The 18,586-nt window shown below is 38.4% G+C and overlaps 1 protein-coding gene across 1 annotated transcript in view; it reads left to right on the top strand.

The window, feature by feature from the left end:
* Positions 1-18,586, top strand: part of LOC145354338 (kinesin-like protein KIF20B) — a 94,343-nt gene that overhangs the window by 32,046 nt on the left and 43,711 nt on the right. The window contains exons 13-18 of the mRNA XM_080205513.1: positions 2,201-2,482; positions 5,478-5,617; positions 8,036-8,168; positions 10,075-10,276; positions 15,610-15,665; positions 16,905-17,000. Coding sequence (XP_080061639.1) covers positions 2,201-2,482; positions 5,478-5,617; positions 8,036-8,168; positions 10,075-10,276; positions 15,610-15,665; positions 16,905-17,000 — 909 coding nt within the window. The remainder of the gene's footprint in view (positions 1-2,200; positions 2,483-5,477; positions 5,618-8,035; positions 8,169-10,074; positions 10,277-15,609; positions 15,666-16,904; positions 17,001-18,586) is intronic.

Genomic DNA, 18,586 nt, shown 5'->3' with positions numbered 1-18,586 from the left:
ATGGCAGTTTTGTACATCTACTGGAACAGCTAGGCTGGGAGCACAAAGGCAAAATGCTATGGATGCAGGAATCTGAAACAAAAACAAAATGCTGGAACATGTCAGCAGTTTGACAGCATCTGTTGAGAGAGAATAAAGCCTATGTTTTGACTCTAGATGACCCTTCATCAGAGATTTCAGAGTCTTCTAAACTCAAAACATTGACTCTATTTTCTCTCCTCAGAAAATGCTTGAAAATCTCAGCAGGTCTGACCTCATCTTTTTTTTGTGGCCGGGAGCATAATTTTGAAGCTACTCTTCGTACAATTGCTAGGATTGCAGTATCCAGTGCCTTCAGCTGTTTCTTGATATCATATGGAAGAAATCAAATTTGCTGAAGGCTGCCATCTGTGCTGTTGCAGACCTCTGGGATGGACCATCCATTTGGTACTTCTGGCTAATGATGATTGCAAATGATTCAACCTTCTATTTTGCACTGATATGCGGGACTCTACTATTAGAGGATAGGGATATTGGTGGAGTTGTCTCCTCAATTGTTTGCTTGTTCATCATCATTCACAACTGGATGTGGTAGGACTGCAGAACTTTGATCTGATTTATTGACTGTTGTTTAGATCTATCTATTATGCACTGCTTCTGCTCTTTGGCATGCAAATAGTTTTGTGTTGTTGCTTCACAAGGTTAATATCTCATTTGTAGGTTTGCCTGGTGCTGGCCCTGGCATAACCACCTGCACTTTTGAACCAGGGTTGGTACCAAGATGATGATGTTGGAATGATGGATATGTTGGGCCATGAGGTCATAAAGTATGCCAGTGATTCTTTACCCAAAGAGCAGTGAGGATGAAGAACTTAGTACGATAAGGAGAAGTTGGCATAAATAGTATAGAAGCATTTAAGGGAAAACGATAGGAAGAAGATTTGAATGGATCATAAACAACAGCATGCACTGTTTGGGCCAAAAGGTCTATTTCTGTGCAATGTGTCTTGCATATTTTCCATAAATTTTAAAAGGCAATTAGGTAAAAGCTTAGAAAAAGAAAATTGCAGAACCAGCGGAAAAGATGGGGCTAATTTGGAAAGCTTTCAAAGATTGCACAGATATTATGGACTGAAAGTTCTCTTTTGTTTTGCAGTAAGATTCTTTGTAAATTTTACTATACCTATTCAGAAAGATAAAACAATTTACGATATCTATCTTTTCCTATAACATTCAGGGTAAATATGAGGTGTGTGTTAGCAGGTGAACTGTGGTCAGACACACAACACTAATTAATAGATGACAGATGTGACAAATAGATTCCGTGGATTTCTCAACAACCTCTCAATGCGTTTTGTCATATTGTGAATCAACCAATTTCACTAAAACGTTTTTTTAATCTCAAGAGAGTTTCCAATACTTCCTTCTCTCTCCAAAGGTCATTCCAGCTCTCACATCTTCAACAATGACCTTGACCCTTAGCTCAGATAGCCTTAACCATGTCCCTCTATCTTTCACCAAGCTTTTAATTTTTCAATAACTTACTTCAATTTTCAAGCCATCCATATTCTTTCTTCCTTCCTCTTTTTCCTTGAAATTTTTCTTTCATGAAGTTACTTGCTAGTCTGCATCCTTTAAAATGTGCATAGCTTATAGTATTTTCCTAATTACATTCAGCAAGTTTTGTTTGTTTACTCTGCTCAGCATTCCATTAATTCTCTGTCCATCTGACCCTTTCCACTCCCCTCTATCTACATTTAAGGTTGGTCTCCCCTTTCCATAAAGTCCAGGTCTATCATTCATACTAAACAACACTTCAAACCACGCTCTTTAGAAATTGATTTTTGAATTTTTTTCCCAGTTAACAACTGTCTCTTCTTATTAACATTTTCTATTGTTATCCCTGTTCTTATTTCCAGTTGAATTCACTGTTTTGCCAAGTTGTGTATTGCATTACAACATAAATTTGGCTTCCATTTTGAAAATTGAAATCTCAATGGAGAGCAAACTAAACTTGTGATTTTCAATTCTCACTTCAGTTTGGATCCATGTAATTGATAAAAAGGTGGTACGGATAGTCTAATTTTGAAAAGCAGCTTTCAATTTGTACCTTTAAAGGTTTCAGTAAATTCTTTAAATACCTTTGCTGCTAACCTGCTAAAATTACTTTTTGCTTTCTTTGACAAACTGAACTCACTTAAAACCAATATTTTCTATTTAGGTTCTTCTCAATAGTACAAAGCTGCTTGCTCCACTCTTGGTTTCAAAAAGATCAGCCAGAGATCTATCTTTGATTATCAACAATGCTGAAAATGAATCATCGTTTGCAAAACGACAGACTATATCTTGGGATGCTAGTCTGGAGGATGTCGCTGAAGTGGAGGAAGGCGATACTGAAACAATTAATGCAATTGAAGAGGAGGAGGATGAAGAGGAGGAGGAGGAAGAGGAAGAAGAGGAGGAGGAGGAAGGGAATATAGTAATAAGTAAAACAACCTATGAGGTAGATAGATTTTATTTAACCTTGCTAACCTGAAGAGAATGTTGTACTGTGTGCATCTATAATTTCTATTGCTTGCCAGAAGTTAAATATCCTCTTGCAGATATTAATATTTGTAATGAAAAAAGTAAATGACATATTTGTAAATTTATGTTTGCAAACCAGTTTAACAATTCCAAAGATACTGTGGTTGCTGAAATTTAATATGAAGCAGCTGAATATATGGGTAGTACCAGGTCAATTTAATATAAATACAAGTAGTATTTAAAATGAATACCCGTGAATGAACGACTGGATGAGTTTACTCCCACATCTATAACTTGCTGCTTCGTATATCTTTTTGGTCTTTTGTAAATGCAAATCATAATTCTTTATTTTTAAACATTAAATGAACTTTTCACTACCTGGGAAGTGATTAGTAGGTGAGAGCAGTGCAGTGATTATGGTCTACATGGATTTCAGCATGGCTTCTGATGTGGTCCGCATGGCAGGCTAGATTTTAAAAAAAAAAACACAGGGCCTTGGGACCAAAGGATAATGTCTAATTGGATCCAAAATTGGCTTGAAGTAATGCCTTTTGGAATGTGTAAGAGTCCAGGGAATTTAAAGTAAATGGGAGAACGTGGAGTCGTGTGAGGCCAACAAAGAGACCTTGGCATGTGTGTTTGTAGAGCCTTTAAAGGTAGGAGGGCAGGTTACTAAAGTTGGTTCATATGAAATATGACATCCTTGTCTGGTAGTTTGTGGATTTCGCACAGTAAATGGGCGAGCAGTGGGCAATGCTGCATGGCTGCCAGTCTCCTAATGAGCTTGAAATGTGCCATTTTGGGCAAGCTGGGCAGTGCAGCAAGATTCAAAGTGTTTTGCCATGACCTTAATAGAATTGCTGTACTAGCTGTTGAAAGGTAGGGGGAAGAGGAAAGATTATAGGGGTGATTCTCCAAAGAAGAATAAATGCCCAATGTGTGGGAATAGTCGAGTTTTCTCTCCTCATTTTTAGGCAAGATGTGTGGATGAATCTCTGGTATTCTGTGCGAATCAAGCAAGGTTGGGGGGTGGTGTGGGGTGCTAATCCCATTCGAGAGGCTGGCATCAGCACACTGAACAGACCTGTGCATGTGCCGATCTGTCAGTGGGGAAGAAGATCAACCCGTATGCATTGGCTCCCTCCATTGCTGGTCTCCTAGATTCCCTATCTCCCATGGCCAGCCCTAACCAGTTGCCCACTCCCTCCCAACCACACCAATCCCTAATGCACAGTGGATGCACCTCCTCTGACCACCCCCGATCGGCCATGAACCCCCGGGCCCTGCTTAGGCGGTGCCAGGCTGACACAGCCCACTTCTGCCCCCGACCTCCTAGTAGTACCCCAGCAGGGTGATTATGCCTGGTCCCCATTTTGGGGACCATATTGTTTCCTAACTGATTAGAACCTCTCTTGGCAGTGTGGAAGACATTAGCGAGCCCAGACAATACTGTTCTGGGCTTGCGAATGACATTGAAATTGAGATTTAAATATTGTAATCAGCCTTGAGCTGATTTCTGGTGCAAGGCTGATTACACTTTTGCTTAAAAAATAAAGGGAGAGTTGCAATCGGCTGGACGCAAGTCACACGTCCTATTACGGGTCCTCCACTGAGGACCATTGTATTATTCAAGTACCTTACGTAGATCAAAAGTTGTCTAAACACCAAAAAGTTGCCAGGATTGGAAATAGCAGGAAACTGAGCATAAGTCAGGTACAAAGTCAGTGCAGAAGCCAATACGTAGAGACTTGCTGATTCTTTTATTTTCTCTCCTCGTGGTCCAAAATACGTTAACTGATTGAGACAGTTAACTTCAAGGAAATTTGGGAAGTAAACAGGACCACATTGCCATTGCTTTGTGTTTTGAGGAACAATTGGGTGGCAAACCCATTTCTTTTTACACAGATGTTCTCTTAGCTCTGGCGGTGAGCGTATTGATCTAGATCATTGACCGTTTAAAATCTCAAACCGATTTTCAAATGATTGTGCATTTATTTTATTAGTACCCATGTATGTGACAAACAGTTAACGTCTGTACACCTGAAAAAAATCATCTGAAATTTCCAAATTTTAAAACTGTTCAAACTGGCTTAATGTCTTGGTATTTCAAGTTATAACCATTCCACTGTTTACCCCTTTTTGACTTGCTGCACCAAAATGGATTGTACAGTTCAGATTTAAATTGTTCACAACAGAAGCTTAAATCAGCTGCAATTATTTTGATTCTGATATTTTCTGGGTGCTAAGGAATCTAGTTTGTCTCCAGTTCTACCTCCTTGTTTGGCTTTACTTGTATGGAGTAAGTGAACAATTTATTTGCACCTGGGTGAGACATGTATAGTTTAATTGTGTGCTGTGTCCCACCGCCATCTAAATTTTAATGCAAAGATGTCATTGCAAGAAAATATTCTCCAACCATGCCTGCAGCTGGGATTATCTGATCCCATTACTATGAACAGAGATTTGGCTGAGCGTCAAATTCTCCGTTCATGCTGGCAGCGGTAGCAGGGTGTTTGAGTCCGGAGAATTAGAATTTGATTTCGATTACCAAAAGAGCAGCTATAGCCAAAAGCAGATTCTACTCTTTTCCAAAATACACTTGACCACAATCTTAAATTTCTCCCACCTTGAGCACTGGATCATATGACATTTCCACATCCTTCATTAATCTTTTACAAACTAAATTTCTGCTCATTTTGTGTATTTGAGTTACTATTATTTAAATGTATTTCGTTCGAGTTCCTTACAGCCAGTAGATTAATTTTACTCCTGGGCCTTGGCTGAATTCAACAAAATACATGCTTAGAGAGTACGGTGGTCTCTTGTGGTTTGTACACAGTTTTAATTTGTTTTCAATATGCTTTATAGTTTTTAAGTTCTGTTTCAGGAAAATATGTTTTCAAATTAAGGGAATGCCTCTGTTTGAATTTGTTTGGGCCACCTGTATTTTTTTTGATTCATTATATGTTTAGAAATTGCTACTGTGCATCCAAGACTTGAAAACCAAGCTGATAGAGGAAAAAGAAGAAAAAGTGATCTTGGAAAAGAATATCCGGGAAGAAGTTAATCAAGAAATGGAAAAATTCATGCCTCAGTTTGAAAATTATTTAAGGTAAAATCTTCTGGTTTCTTTTTAAAGAAATGAGTTCTAAAATAGTAATTTTGAAGGGAAAATCCAAACTTATTGTTTCATGGTTTATACATTAAAGAAATTTTTAAAAATTTTGTTATAGTTTTCAGTTTAAAATTGGTAGCATTTGCTTCCCCATTCCCATTCTGAAGAGCTGTGAACTGGAAAATATCAATTAACATTTTTTTTCCCGTGCTACCAGCAATTTCCTCTTTGCTAGAGGATGAGATTGTTGTTTCCAAGTTGGCACAACAGAAATGGAAATGTCATTTTTTTTTGGAATAGTGCATTCCCAATTTAAATTGCGTTCTCCAATGGCAATCATGCAAACCAAACTCATTAAATTTTAAATCTGTATCCGTGAAGGGCCTCAATGGGTCTGTGAAACTGGTAAACCCCAGTTCAAATGCACAAAATTTTAAAAGAAGTTACAGAAATCAAATGGACAGATCTGTTCCTTTTGGAACATGAGATGCTGATAGGCTGACTAGCCATTGAGAATGTTTGGGATTCCCCAATTCTCTTTGGACATAACTAGGGGTTCCGCAGCTCAGAGTTTGGGAAACCCCTGGCCTAGCAAGTTATTTGACTTTTTATTTCACGGAACAGAATCATGAAAGTACCATACCACTGCGATTTGCAGCAGCTTACAGGGTAGCTAAAAGCATAATAAATTTTACATTGTGAAGGTGTGTGTTAAACTCTATTTCCACAATTACTTTTTGCTCATGACATAGATTTTGTAGTTAACAAAGTGATGCTAATCTTAAACTGCCCACAAAGAAGTGTGTAAGTGTACCTTTTCTGCTACTGAGTTTATGGGATCTCCAGGCAGCTAGCAATTGTTGTGTCATCAGACAGTTTGTGTTCACTCACATTGAAAAATTCTCACAGATGACAAATCAGGAAAAAAATGCACCAAAGAAAAGTTATATGGACTTGAATGTTAAGTCTGTTCTCTCTCCACAGTTGCTGCCAGATCTGCTGAGTTTTTCCAGCATTTATCCTTGAGTTTCTAAAAATTCTATGGAGCATACAATAACAATAGGACAATATATGTGCAAATAAAGTAGATGCTGAAACTTCATATTACAATAAAATCCTGTGAAAGTTTTTCCATGTATAAATTTGACTATCTACAAACAACTATTGTTTTTTCAGGATCACAGTTTGTTTAGCAGTAGCTATTACCTAAACTGGTTTAGAAACCTAGCTGGAGTTCATTCATAAGACATAGCATAAAGGAAGAAGCTCATGTCAGTTAGTGACTTCTAATGGTGCCACTATAGACTACGAAACCATTGATTAGTGTAAAACTTGTTTTCCTTGTGCATGAATCGCAAAAACCCAGCTTGCAGGTGCAGCAGGTGGTCAGGAAGGCCTTCATAGCGAGGGGGATTGAATATAAAAGTAGGGAGGTCTTGCTGCAGCTGTATAGGGCATTGGTGAGGCCGCAGCTGGAGTACTGTGTGCAGTTTTGGGCGCCGCACCTGCGCAAGGATATTTTGGCCCTGGAGGGAGTGCAGAGGAGGTTTACTAGGCTGATACTGGAGTTGAGGGGATTGAGCTATGAGGAGAGGCTGAATAAACTAGGCTTGTACTCGTTAGAGTTTAGAAGAATGAGGGGAGATCTCATTGAGACGTATAAGATGATGAATGGGATGGATAGGATAGAGGTGGAGAGACTCTTCCCGCTCAAAAAAGACAGTAGGACTAGGGGGCACAGCCTCAAGATAAAGGGGAGGCGGTTTAGAACGGAGTTGAGGAGGAACTTCTTCACTCAAAGGGTGGTGAATCTCTGGAATTCTCTGCCCGTTGAAGTGGTGGAGGCTGCCTCGCTAAATATTTTTAAGAAGCGGGTTGATGGGTTTTTGATAAGAGAAGGGATTAAGGGTTATGGGGAGAGGGCGGGAAAGTGGAACTGAGCCACGACAGATCAGCCATGATCTTATTGAATGGCGGGGCAGGCTCGAAGGGCTAGATGGCCTACTCCTGCTCCTATTTCTTATGTTCTTATGTTGTTTTACAGTAACAGTTAAAATCAATGGATTTGACATTTTAATTATTAGAAAATCAGTGATTTATCTCAAATAATTGACTATTGCTTTTTTTTATTTACAACTTTTCTTTAAACGTAATCAGATACATAAACCTGGATTTTCTGATGATGAATACAGTGAAACTCAGTGTTTGGTATTACACTCCTCTACTTTTGAATGCCTGACCACCTCTAAATTTTCCACTCTTTAGTGAGGGTCTGCATCCAAAACATTGCCATGTCTATATTCTCCATGGATAGTTATTGACCTTTTGAGTTTACAGGCTTTTTGCATGCCGATTTATGCCATCTCCTGCATTTTGCTTTCACTCAATTGTATCACCTTTCTTTAATATATATAGAGACCGTGTAAAGGAAGAAAATCAGTTAACTGAGGACAGAATTGAAAAGCGCAATGAAATATTTCAAAATTTGGTCAAGGCTTGCGTTGCTATTGACCAAAATGATTCTGTTACTGAACCAGATTTCAATCAGGTATGTGTTTTGCATTTATTTTCAGCAGAAGCTATGCTCTCTTGCTCATTGACAAACAAAAAATCTTCACAAATCATTCAGCAGCAATTTCCTCATCCCACATTTTTAAGCTACGATCTAGTGTCTGAGAAAGATGTCATAGTTAGTCCAGCACATGGACAGTTTTGCAGTGCACGCATGCAAATATACAAAGTGGTGAATAAGGTTGAGCTGTGTGGGAATATGATGTAGAGACAATAACAAACGTGGCTGAAAAATGGTTTAAATTTAATGATTTCAAGATCAGTGTTCAGAAAAGTAAAGTGATGTGTCAAAGCTAATTAGGAAAGGTATTATAATGTTGGAACAGGCTATGCTTGATGGGACATTTGGTTAGATGAGAAGCAAAAATGGTCTGATCCTTAAATATTGTGAGAGGTACAAATGTGCAGGGTGCCTTCAATGTGCAGGAACTATAAAATTGTGATATAGAGGAAATGCATCTTGCAATGATCCATTTGGATGGAGCTAGGCTAAAGGGTTAAGGAGGGCAATGTGTTCAGAGAACATCCTTGACTAGTATACTTGCAGTCCATCTTATTGACTGTGCTTTTATGTAGTCACATACCTGAGAATTCTAAACCTGCTTTTGTATTGCTCGTAGTACTACTTGGTCTGTTCCAATCTAATACGGTACTACTATTTTTCCAGCATTATTTCGGGGTCATCTTAACTTATCTGCAAGACTAGGAACCCGAGTTTCTATATTAACGTCAGAAGCATAAGCTGCAGAAATTCCTCAATTTGTACCAATTGGGGAAAAAAAATTAAATGAATCATAGAATCATTCAATCCCTACAGCCTTTCAGCCCATTGAGTCTGCACCGACACAATCCCATCCAGGCCCTGCTCCCATACCCCTACATATTTACCCACTAATCCCTCTAACCTACGCATCTCAGCACACTAAGGGCAATTTTAGCGTGGCCAATCAACCTAATCCGCACGTCTTTGGACTGTGGGAGGAAACCAAAGCACCTGGAGGAAACCCATGCAGACACAAGGAGAATGTGCAAACTCCACACAGACATATGACATATCTCATGGCTGGATTTTTTTGTATGTTTTGTGCGTTGTCTCCAACAACAGAATCTGACCATCTCCCCTCAATGGGTCAAAGGCTGGGAATAGTCTGGTGAGTTATTTGTCCACTTGACTCCCAATGCCTGTTTACTATCCATGTGGCATAAGCCACGAGTATGAAATTCTTTCCACTTGCCTGGATGAGTGAAGTTCCAGCACCACACAGAACAAAGCAGCCCACTTGATGGCTGGTATTTTACGCCTCATTTGTCCCGGAACTGTAAAATCCTGCCTGAGGTCAATGGACCTTCCCGTGCTCTGTCCCTCGTCTGCTCCAATTCCCATGGCAGGAGGGCTGGTAAGATTCTGGCCGATTATGTATTTAACTGGGAAATCACCTTGTATGTTTTCTCCCAAGTTCAACTTCAAAGATCCCATTTGTATCGTTGTAACTGCAAAACTTAGCCTTGTGTGATTTATCCTTACAGTTACCTCCAGAATGTGCCCTGTTCTCTGTATTTTGTCAGCCCATTTTGAATTGGGGAAGGTTGAAATAACTGATTTTTGTAAGTTATACACAAATTGAGAGGTTTGAGGTCTGAATGCAAGAAGCAGAAGAGCTCTCGCTGGCTGCTAACTTGATAGTATATATCTCTGTTGCATTGGTTAGATTTTAGTCAGACTGTTGCTCAATAGTTAATTCTTACAGACACGAAAAAATTAAAGATAAGCATTTAGGCAAACATTATTAATGTGATATGCAAGTTCCCATTTCAGTTGATGTTAATTCAATGATTTTAATGATTTACAATAATTGTGTAATCTATCTACCTTTTCAAAACAGGAGACTCTGATTAAAACTAATGTTGTGAGATGCATCAAGTCCTTGGAACCAGATGTTGCTGAAATCAAGAAACAAGCTGAAATGATCCAACACCATTTAACAACTGCACCAGAATCTGAAGGAACTATTCCAGAAACTGATTTAGCTTGTGTCATTCAAGAACTTGAGCAAACACAAGAGACACTTAAAAACAAAACTGCTGGTAAGTTTTGGGGAAAAGGATATTACACCAAAACAAAGCATTTTGGTGTTAATACATTTTGTAAAATTTTTGTTGCACTGTGTTTTAAAAAGGTTTGTTTTTGATAAATCAATATGGATAACTTTTAAAATAGGGCATAATTTAAAAAGTCACACATCTATTAGGGATTCTATAATTTGTAGGGGTAGATAGCATCTTCTGAAGTCACAGCTGAGAATCCAGAAGGTTGCCTACCTACTACAATAATAAAGAACTTCTTTAAATAACTGGAAACTAACTTTGAAAGGGAGGATGAAAATCCAGTTATCATGGTCTATGTTAGGACCAACGATGTGGTTAATAAAAGTGAGGAGGGTGTGCTAAAGAAATTTCCAAAGTTAGTAACTAAATTTTAAAAAGCAACATGTAGGTGGTAACGGTTACTACAGCAGCCATATGCTAATTAGTATAAGGATAGACAGATCAGAAGTGTGAATGTGTGACCGGAGGATTTGTGTGGAAGTAAATAGTTCAATTCTATGGGATATTGAAATAGGAAGGAGAGCTGAACTGCTGGGACTTGCTCCACCTGAGCCAGAGTGGGATCAGTGCACTAGTGGAATGGTTTGGATAAAAGCCTTTCGGTCTGACTTTGTAAACTAATGAACTTGGAAAAGGAGGAATGGTCTTAAAATATCAAGAGTCTGAGGCTAAAATAATCAGGAGATGAGAATGAAGGTCAGATGGGGTAAGGATCAAGGGTAGAGTGTAGGCAGAGCGGGATTACGTGGTGGACAGTCTGAAAAGACAAAATAAAAAGCAAGCATATAATTCAGGAGATCCCTGACAGCATCTTACTTTCCAATCAGATGGGAGAGATTGGAGGATAGAGTCGATGAATGCATGGTTGGAGAGAGAGTTCAACCTAATTAGCTTTAGATTCCTGAGGAATCTGCATGACCTTAATTCTGATGCAAGGAGTGTAGTGAATAATGCAGATGATCTGGGGGCAGAGATTGAAATGTGCTGAAAAATGCCTTGGAGAAGGAGTGACAAGTTGACGTTTCCTGGTTACGAGGAGACAGGTGGAGAAGGAATTAAAAAAAGTATTATGGAAATACTAATTACAGCCTTAAGAAGGAGTGACAGAAGCTTTATGGTTTGAACTAAGGAACAAAAAAGGGGATAATCACATTGTTTGGAGTGTACTCCAAGCAGCTCAACAGCTGCCCTCCACACAGTCCAAGGGAGATTCAAAATCAATTTGCAGGTAAATTTGTGACAAATGCAAAAATAATAATGCTGTAATATTGGATGTTTCAATTACCCTAACATTAAAGGGATGTAATCAGTGTGCAAAAAAAAACAGGCAGCACATAATTTTTCAGTTATATTTAGGAGAATTGTTTCAATCTGTATGTGGCAAACTCAGATGTTGTTTGGTGGGGGTGGTGGTGGTCATGTTTTTAGTTTTAGGAAATGATGTTGGGCAGGTGGAAGGATGATTAATGGGAAACACTTTTATGCCAGGATGAGAAATTTCTACAGTTTGCTGGAATTCTGTCCATTAGTTTTTTTTTCAACCTCTACCTCCGTAGAGATGTACTTGAAATATACCAAGCTTTATAAACTTTTAAATGAACACGATGGGTACAGGCGGAGGTAGGCCCTTAATACAGTAGTCAGTGATGACAATGACAGTGCATGTCTAAGGGCAATGGTTACAGCCTCCCTTGTAGGGGATAGTCATTGTCGAGTACTGGTGTGGCATGAAAGTTACTTACCAGTTATCAGTATGTCTGAATGTTGTCCAGCTCTTGCTGCATAATGGCGTTGATTGCTTTAATTTCTGAGAGGTTTCAAATGGCAGTGAACATTGTGCAACCATAAGCAAACATCCTGACTTCTGACCTTGTGATGAAGGAAGTAGCTGAAGGTGGTTCTGTCTCCGACACCAACCCACAGAGCTCCTGAAGTAGTGTCCTGAGGTGGAGGTGAAAGGCTTCTACAAGCCTAACCATCTTCCTTGGTACTGTGTATTTCTCCAACCATTGGAGAGCTTCCTCTGATTCACATTGCCTTCAGTTTTGCCAGGTGATTTTGATGTCACACTTGGTCAAATGCTGTCTCAATGTCAAGGGATGTCACTCTAGCCACCCCTATCCACTTTGGTAGGAAGAATGGTAAAACAGAATATTATTTCTGTTGAAAAATACTGCTAGGAAGATCTCCATTACAGTTGTGCATTGATGTACTAAAGGAAAATTTAAATCCGTTAAGTGTTTGTAAAACTTTGACAGATTTATGAAAAAGTTTTCAATGTCGTGCTCTTGTGTGGAATTTATTTCATTCTGTATTACGTGTACTAACTGCATTAAATGCTGAGGTCACTTTGGCAATTTGATATAAATGCATTGGTCCCACAGTCTTGACAGGAATAGAAGTAAACGAAGGGAAGACTAATGTTTCCGGCCATTTTGAAGTCTAATAATTCCATCTATTTGATGTGGCCTAGAAGCTTTTACATTCCGTGCGCATCATAAAAATGCTATAATTAAATGGTTTCTTGTCAAACCTTTTTGTCTTTGGTTGCTAATTTTTGTTTTTGATAGTGATCATAATTTGATTAGATTTACCATTGTTATGGAAAAGGACAAAATTAAAGTAATCATCAAGATTCTATACTTGGAAACAGCCAATTTTACTAGGCTAAGTGAATTGGAAGCTGCTGCTTGAAGATTCAGAAAAATTCAATAAGATTTGTTGTCAAGAGGTTAAGGATACATGTGTTCCCACAAAGAAAAGGCATAGTACAGTCACAATTAGACTCTCTGGATGACAAGGTGCATAAGAGGGTAAGCAAAATAGAAAGTTCATACGTAGCCTAATCCTGAGTGTAGGGGTGAAATTAAAAGTAAAATCAGGAAACCAAAGCAAAAGCATGAAAAATACTGGCAAGGAAACTCAAGCACGCGAAGAGCAAGAAGATAACAAACAAAAAGGGTTGGGTCTATTAGAAACCAAAAAGTAACTTTTTGAAGCATGTTATGATGTTGTAATTGAGGAGGAAAAATGTGAAATTTTGATGGAATAAAAATTGCAAGATGTCTCTGAAAAGCGATACATTTCACCTGGGGATTTATCTTGGGTTATTAAAAGAGCAAGGGAAGAAATTGTGGGTGCTCTGATCATTGTATTCCAATCCACCCTACCAACTGAAGTAGTGCCTGAGGATTGGTGGGCTGCTACCATATAGTGTTCCTTAAGAGAAGGAGAGATAATGAGAGTAATTACAGGCAAGTTAAATACTGCAGTTGTGATAAAAGTAGTTTAATCAATACTGAAGGACACTATAAATCTTCATTTAGGAAGGCATGGGTTATTCAAGGAAAATTAGCATGGATTTGTTAAAGAAAACTCATGCCTATATATGATTCAGTTTTTTTATAGCGGTGATGAGCATTTATGAAAATAATGTAGTTATTATTTAACTACATTTAAATAGTAGGAGAGTTGCTGATTGCTTCCTGCCACTTAGTCAATTTTAGATCCAAAAGGTTATAGTTATTGTGTGCTTGTGACAGGAGGGCCATTATCAGTGGGGTTTCACATAGCTCAATACTTGATCCCTTGTTTTTGTTGTTTTTATTAATGATTTTAGGAGGCATGATTTGGGAGGAAAAAAAATTGCAGATGATACAAAAATTAGCCATATGGTTGACAATGACGAGGAAAACTTTAGACTGCAGCAAGATATAAATGGTCTGGTTAGTTGGACAATATAGAATTCACTCTGATCAAGGCTTGACATTACACATTTTGGAATGTGAAACAAGACAAGAGAATACACAATAAATGGAGGATAATGAGTTATGTGAAGGAACTTTTTGAAGCGTATGACTGTAAATCCTTAAAGGTAACAGGTTGGTTTGCAAATTTAGTTCAGATATATGATATACTTTTATTAGCTGAGGCATAGGCTGTAAGGCCACTCATGAAGCAACCTCTACAGTTAAAATAGACTATGCTTAACACAACAGTGGCATATACTCTTGATGCAGTCCATTGTCTCCCAAAATGGATGAATGCATGTAGAATATAATGGTAGGGGGTTTATGCTAAAGCTATATACAATAATAATTAGCTTAGGATACAATGTATAACCCTGGTCATCACATTACAGGAGCTGGTTAAAGACTGGGAATTTTGCAGCGAGTAATTCACTTTCTGAATCCCCAAGGTTTGTCACAGTTTACAAAGCACAAGTCAGGACTTTGATGAATGAATAATGTCTATTTGCTTGGATGAGCTCCAAAACCACTCAAATTTGACACCATCCAGAACAAACCAATCAGCTTGTTTAACATCCCACCAATCACCTTCAATTTTCAAGCTGTAGCAAACTAACTCATTAACGGCTCCTTTGATGGCACCTACCAAATTTGTGACCTCTACCAACTAGAAGTCAAGGGCAGCAGACACATGAGTAACTAACACCTGGAAGTTTCCCTCCAAGTGCCATCCTGACTTGGAATTTTATCACCACTTTTCCCACCATCACTGGGCAAAAATCCTGGAGGTCCTTTCCCACAGCATTGTGGGTATACCTACACTAGATAGACTGCCATGGCTCAAGAAGATGGTTTGCCATTCCAGGGCATTTAGGTATGGGCAATTATCGCTGGCCTTGCCAGCAACACTGATATCCTGTGAAAAGATGAAATAAAGCATGCTGGCAAAACCAAATATGCAAATAAGGTTCCTTCTCTAATGACATCAGATTCATTTTTTTAAGACTGATCTGGCAGTTTCACAATCATTATTAATGAGACTAACATTTTGTTCCAAATTTATTAATGGATTTAAATTCCCCCAACTGCTATGGTGGGATTTGAATTCGTGACACTGGAGCATTAATCCAGATTTAACCAAATGCAGAGCTGCACATGACCTGGCTTATGTGGTCGATGGTGAGGTGGAAACATTTCATTCATTGTCCTGTAGCGCAGTCCACCCTTTTGAGTCACTAAAGATAAACATCCATACTTGCTTTTCCAATTGGTACACTGCGTCGAGCAAATAATTTCTCATATTTGCTGACGCAGAGATTTGGTATACTTCAGGCACCAAGTTGGAAGTGGTTTAGTTATTAAAGAGCACGTACAAATGAGAATGATAATGTCATCTTGACTCTTTCTTTGGCTTATTTTATGTAAAAAAATAATTCTTGAGCCTAATGTTTGGTCAGAGTGCATTACTTTCTTGATGCTGTTTTCCAAAGAACTCAAATTGCTGTTACAATTTGAACTGTTGTGAATTTTCACGTAATTAATGGTATTATTTTTAAATTTTAGAATTACAGGCCTTTGAAAAATTAACTGAAGAGGGGAAGTTGAAGGAAGCCCATAAGGTGACTATTTTTAACACATCTGAAAAATTGGCTTCTGCCATTTTCTCAGGTTGTATTTTGTTATTAGGCAGGAATAAAATGTATTGTTTTGAAGTTGTTCAGAAAATTAAGAGTACTACTTTTTAAATAGCTGCATTGCATTTATTTATTTTCTAATTGAAAGATGCCATTGTTGGCAAGAGTCCAAAGAGTAAGCTAGTTAGATTTGTTTCCTCATTGAGTGAACTATTAATACTTTCCAATTCTGGTTTTAGACATTTTTGACCACAGTTTGATAATTTTAGTACTTTTTCTATTGATCTAATGTTTAGTAAAGAACTTGCATTTCTAATGTACCATGTCATCCTTTAAATTTCCCAAAGATTTTCCCACCTCATTTTAGTTTGAATTGCAGTTGCTGTTATGGAGGCAAATATAGCAGCCATTTTGTACCAAGCAAAATCCCACCACAAGATTAGGCTTTGGTTTAGCATCTCATCTGAAGAATGACATTTTTGTGCTGGGTTGATGTGTAAATCTAGATTGATATGTTGAATTTCTAATCTACCGTTTGGAGTTCAGTCTTTTGATTAACTTGATAGCATCATCATCAGAATCAAAAGTGACCATTTGAAGTGAAGCACAAATAGCTCCTAATGTCAAAGCATTCACTCTGTTTTGAAATAAAGTTAGAGAATTATGAAAATATGCTATATAATAGTCAAATGTTTGAATGAAACACCCATCTGGTTTTAATGTGAAATTCTTTCTATTTAATTGTATAATTTGTAGGAGATTACCAAAACATTAGGGGGAGCTGAAGTAAGCAGATGGTGACTATTTTTACAAAGAGGATGATAATTGGGTGAATCGTATGTAATGGGAGCTGGGGTAGACCATTTGGCCCAATAAGCCTGCTCCTCCAATCAGTAAGATCATGACTGATCTGATTATGTCCTTAACACTTTCCTGCGTCTTTTGTGTAATTTCCTTCATTCTCTTGTAGGTTTAAAAAAAACTTGTCTACCTCAGCTTTGAATGTGTTCAGTGACCCAGCCTTCACTGTTTTCGATTGAAGAGAATTTCAAAGACTGAAAGAAATTCCTCCTCATCTCGAATGCAAATGGGAAACCCTTATTTTTAATCTGAACCCCTGAGTTCTAGATTCTCTCAATGATGTTTCCTTTCATTTAAGGATGTGTTCTTACAATAGGTAATCTGTTTGTATCTAATTTTAATATTCTTTTACTCAACATACAGAATGAAGAGATCCAAAAGTTGAGAGATAATTTGATGCTCAAGGATGCTGATCTAAATAAAGTGAAAAATTTGCTTGCAAGTTATGAGGAACAAATTGTAAGTTTCCAATTATTGTAGTCTCGTCGGGCAAGTGCCCCACCATAAGCAAGTTAGTAGCTGAGCAGATATGAAAACTCTTAACCTTCATATTGAGGGTGTAAAACTACAGATTTGAAGGAGGAAAAAGTCAAAATTGCTTTCAATTTTTGACTGCAGGACTTGGACATTTTGTATTCCAAATATTTGGAGGGTTTTTGACTTGGCAGAAAAGAAAATCCCTTTCTTTTGTCTGTTTAACTATGGATGCTGATACCGATCAGTTGGCAGATTTTACATTGACTCCCTGGTCTTCTCATCACTTTTCACTTGCTCGTTCTATCCCCTTTCTTTGTTTTTAATCTCTCTGCCCTGTTGGTTTAACACTTGCTCCAACCTGTTTCCTGGAACACTCAGAATCTCATGGGGAAAATCTGCTGTGCCTGGTGTAACAGTCAGGTGAGGCAGAAGGCAAATGGCACCCCTTTTTTTTCCTCATTTGACTTCAACAGTTTTTATTTAAAAGGATATACTTGCCAATTTAATGAATGTTTTAACTGTTCACGTGTAGTGATCATAAAAGTCACAGACTTGAATTTTAACAAAAAAAGTAGAATAATAGAATACACTCTAACTTTTGTGTGCGCATGCACTCAAGTTTACACAAATTGATAAGGGAAGAATCTAGTGAAATAAGAGGGGCGTATAATTTGTGAACTTGGTGATGTGGCCAGCTTCAGGCTGAATCTGGTGGACCTGCTGCTTTCACGTGGTCATCCTAATGCCTCCAGCTTCAGCAGTTTAGAGTCACAGGCAGGCACCTTAGCTGTTCTCCTTCTGGAGATGGTTGTGCTGGGTAAACCACTGCCAAAAAGCTATCTGGGGTACCTCAAGTAGTCTCAATCAACAGATAGGGTTCATAAGTGTACAAGTTGGATGGTGAGAGAGATGAAAGCCCACTTTGGAGATTGTTCCTTCAGTGTCTCTTTTGTTTGTCCTCTTCTGCAGAGAAACTAAGCACCTAAAACAGAAAAGGGTTTCCATAAGTTCATTAGATATAGGAGCAGAATTAGGCCATTTGGCCCATCAAGTCCGCTCCACCATTCGATTATGGCTAACATGCTCCTCATCTCCATTTTCCTGCCTCCCACCATTACCCTTCAACCACTACCACTTAAAAATCTGTCTAACTCCCCAAATTTACTCACTGCCCTAGCATCCACTGCCCTTTGGGATAGTGAATTCCACAGATTCACAACTGTTTGGGATAAGTAGTTTTTCCTCAACTCTGTTTTAAATTTGCTATCCGTTATCCTGTGACTGTAACCTCATCCTAGAATGCCCCACCAGCGGAAGCATGTGCTCCATGCCTACTTTATCCATACCATTTATCATCTTGTATGTCTCAATTTGATCTCCCCTCATTCTTCTAAATTTCAGAGAATATAGGCCAAAGCTGTTCAATCTCTCTTCATACGACAAACCCCTCATCTCTGCAATCAGTTGAGTGAACCACCCTCTGAACTGCCTCCAATGTCTCTACATTTTTCCTGAAATAAGGGAACCAAAACTCTGCACAATACTCCAGATGTGGCCTCACCAATGCC

The sequence above is a fragment of the Carcharhinus amblyrhynchos genome, chromosome 17 (assembly GCF_965287045.1).
Source record: "Carcharhinus amblyrhynchos chromosome 17, sCarAmb.v2.hapA, whole genome shotgun sequence".
In the NCBI taxonomy this organism is placed as follows: Eukaryota; Metazoa; Chordata; class Chondrichthyes; order Carcharhiniformes; family Carcharhinidae; genus Carcharhinus; species Carcharhinus amblyrhynchos.
Note: the sequence above shows the minus strand (reverse complement) of the source record. Positions and strands in the feature narration are given on the sequence as shown.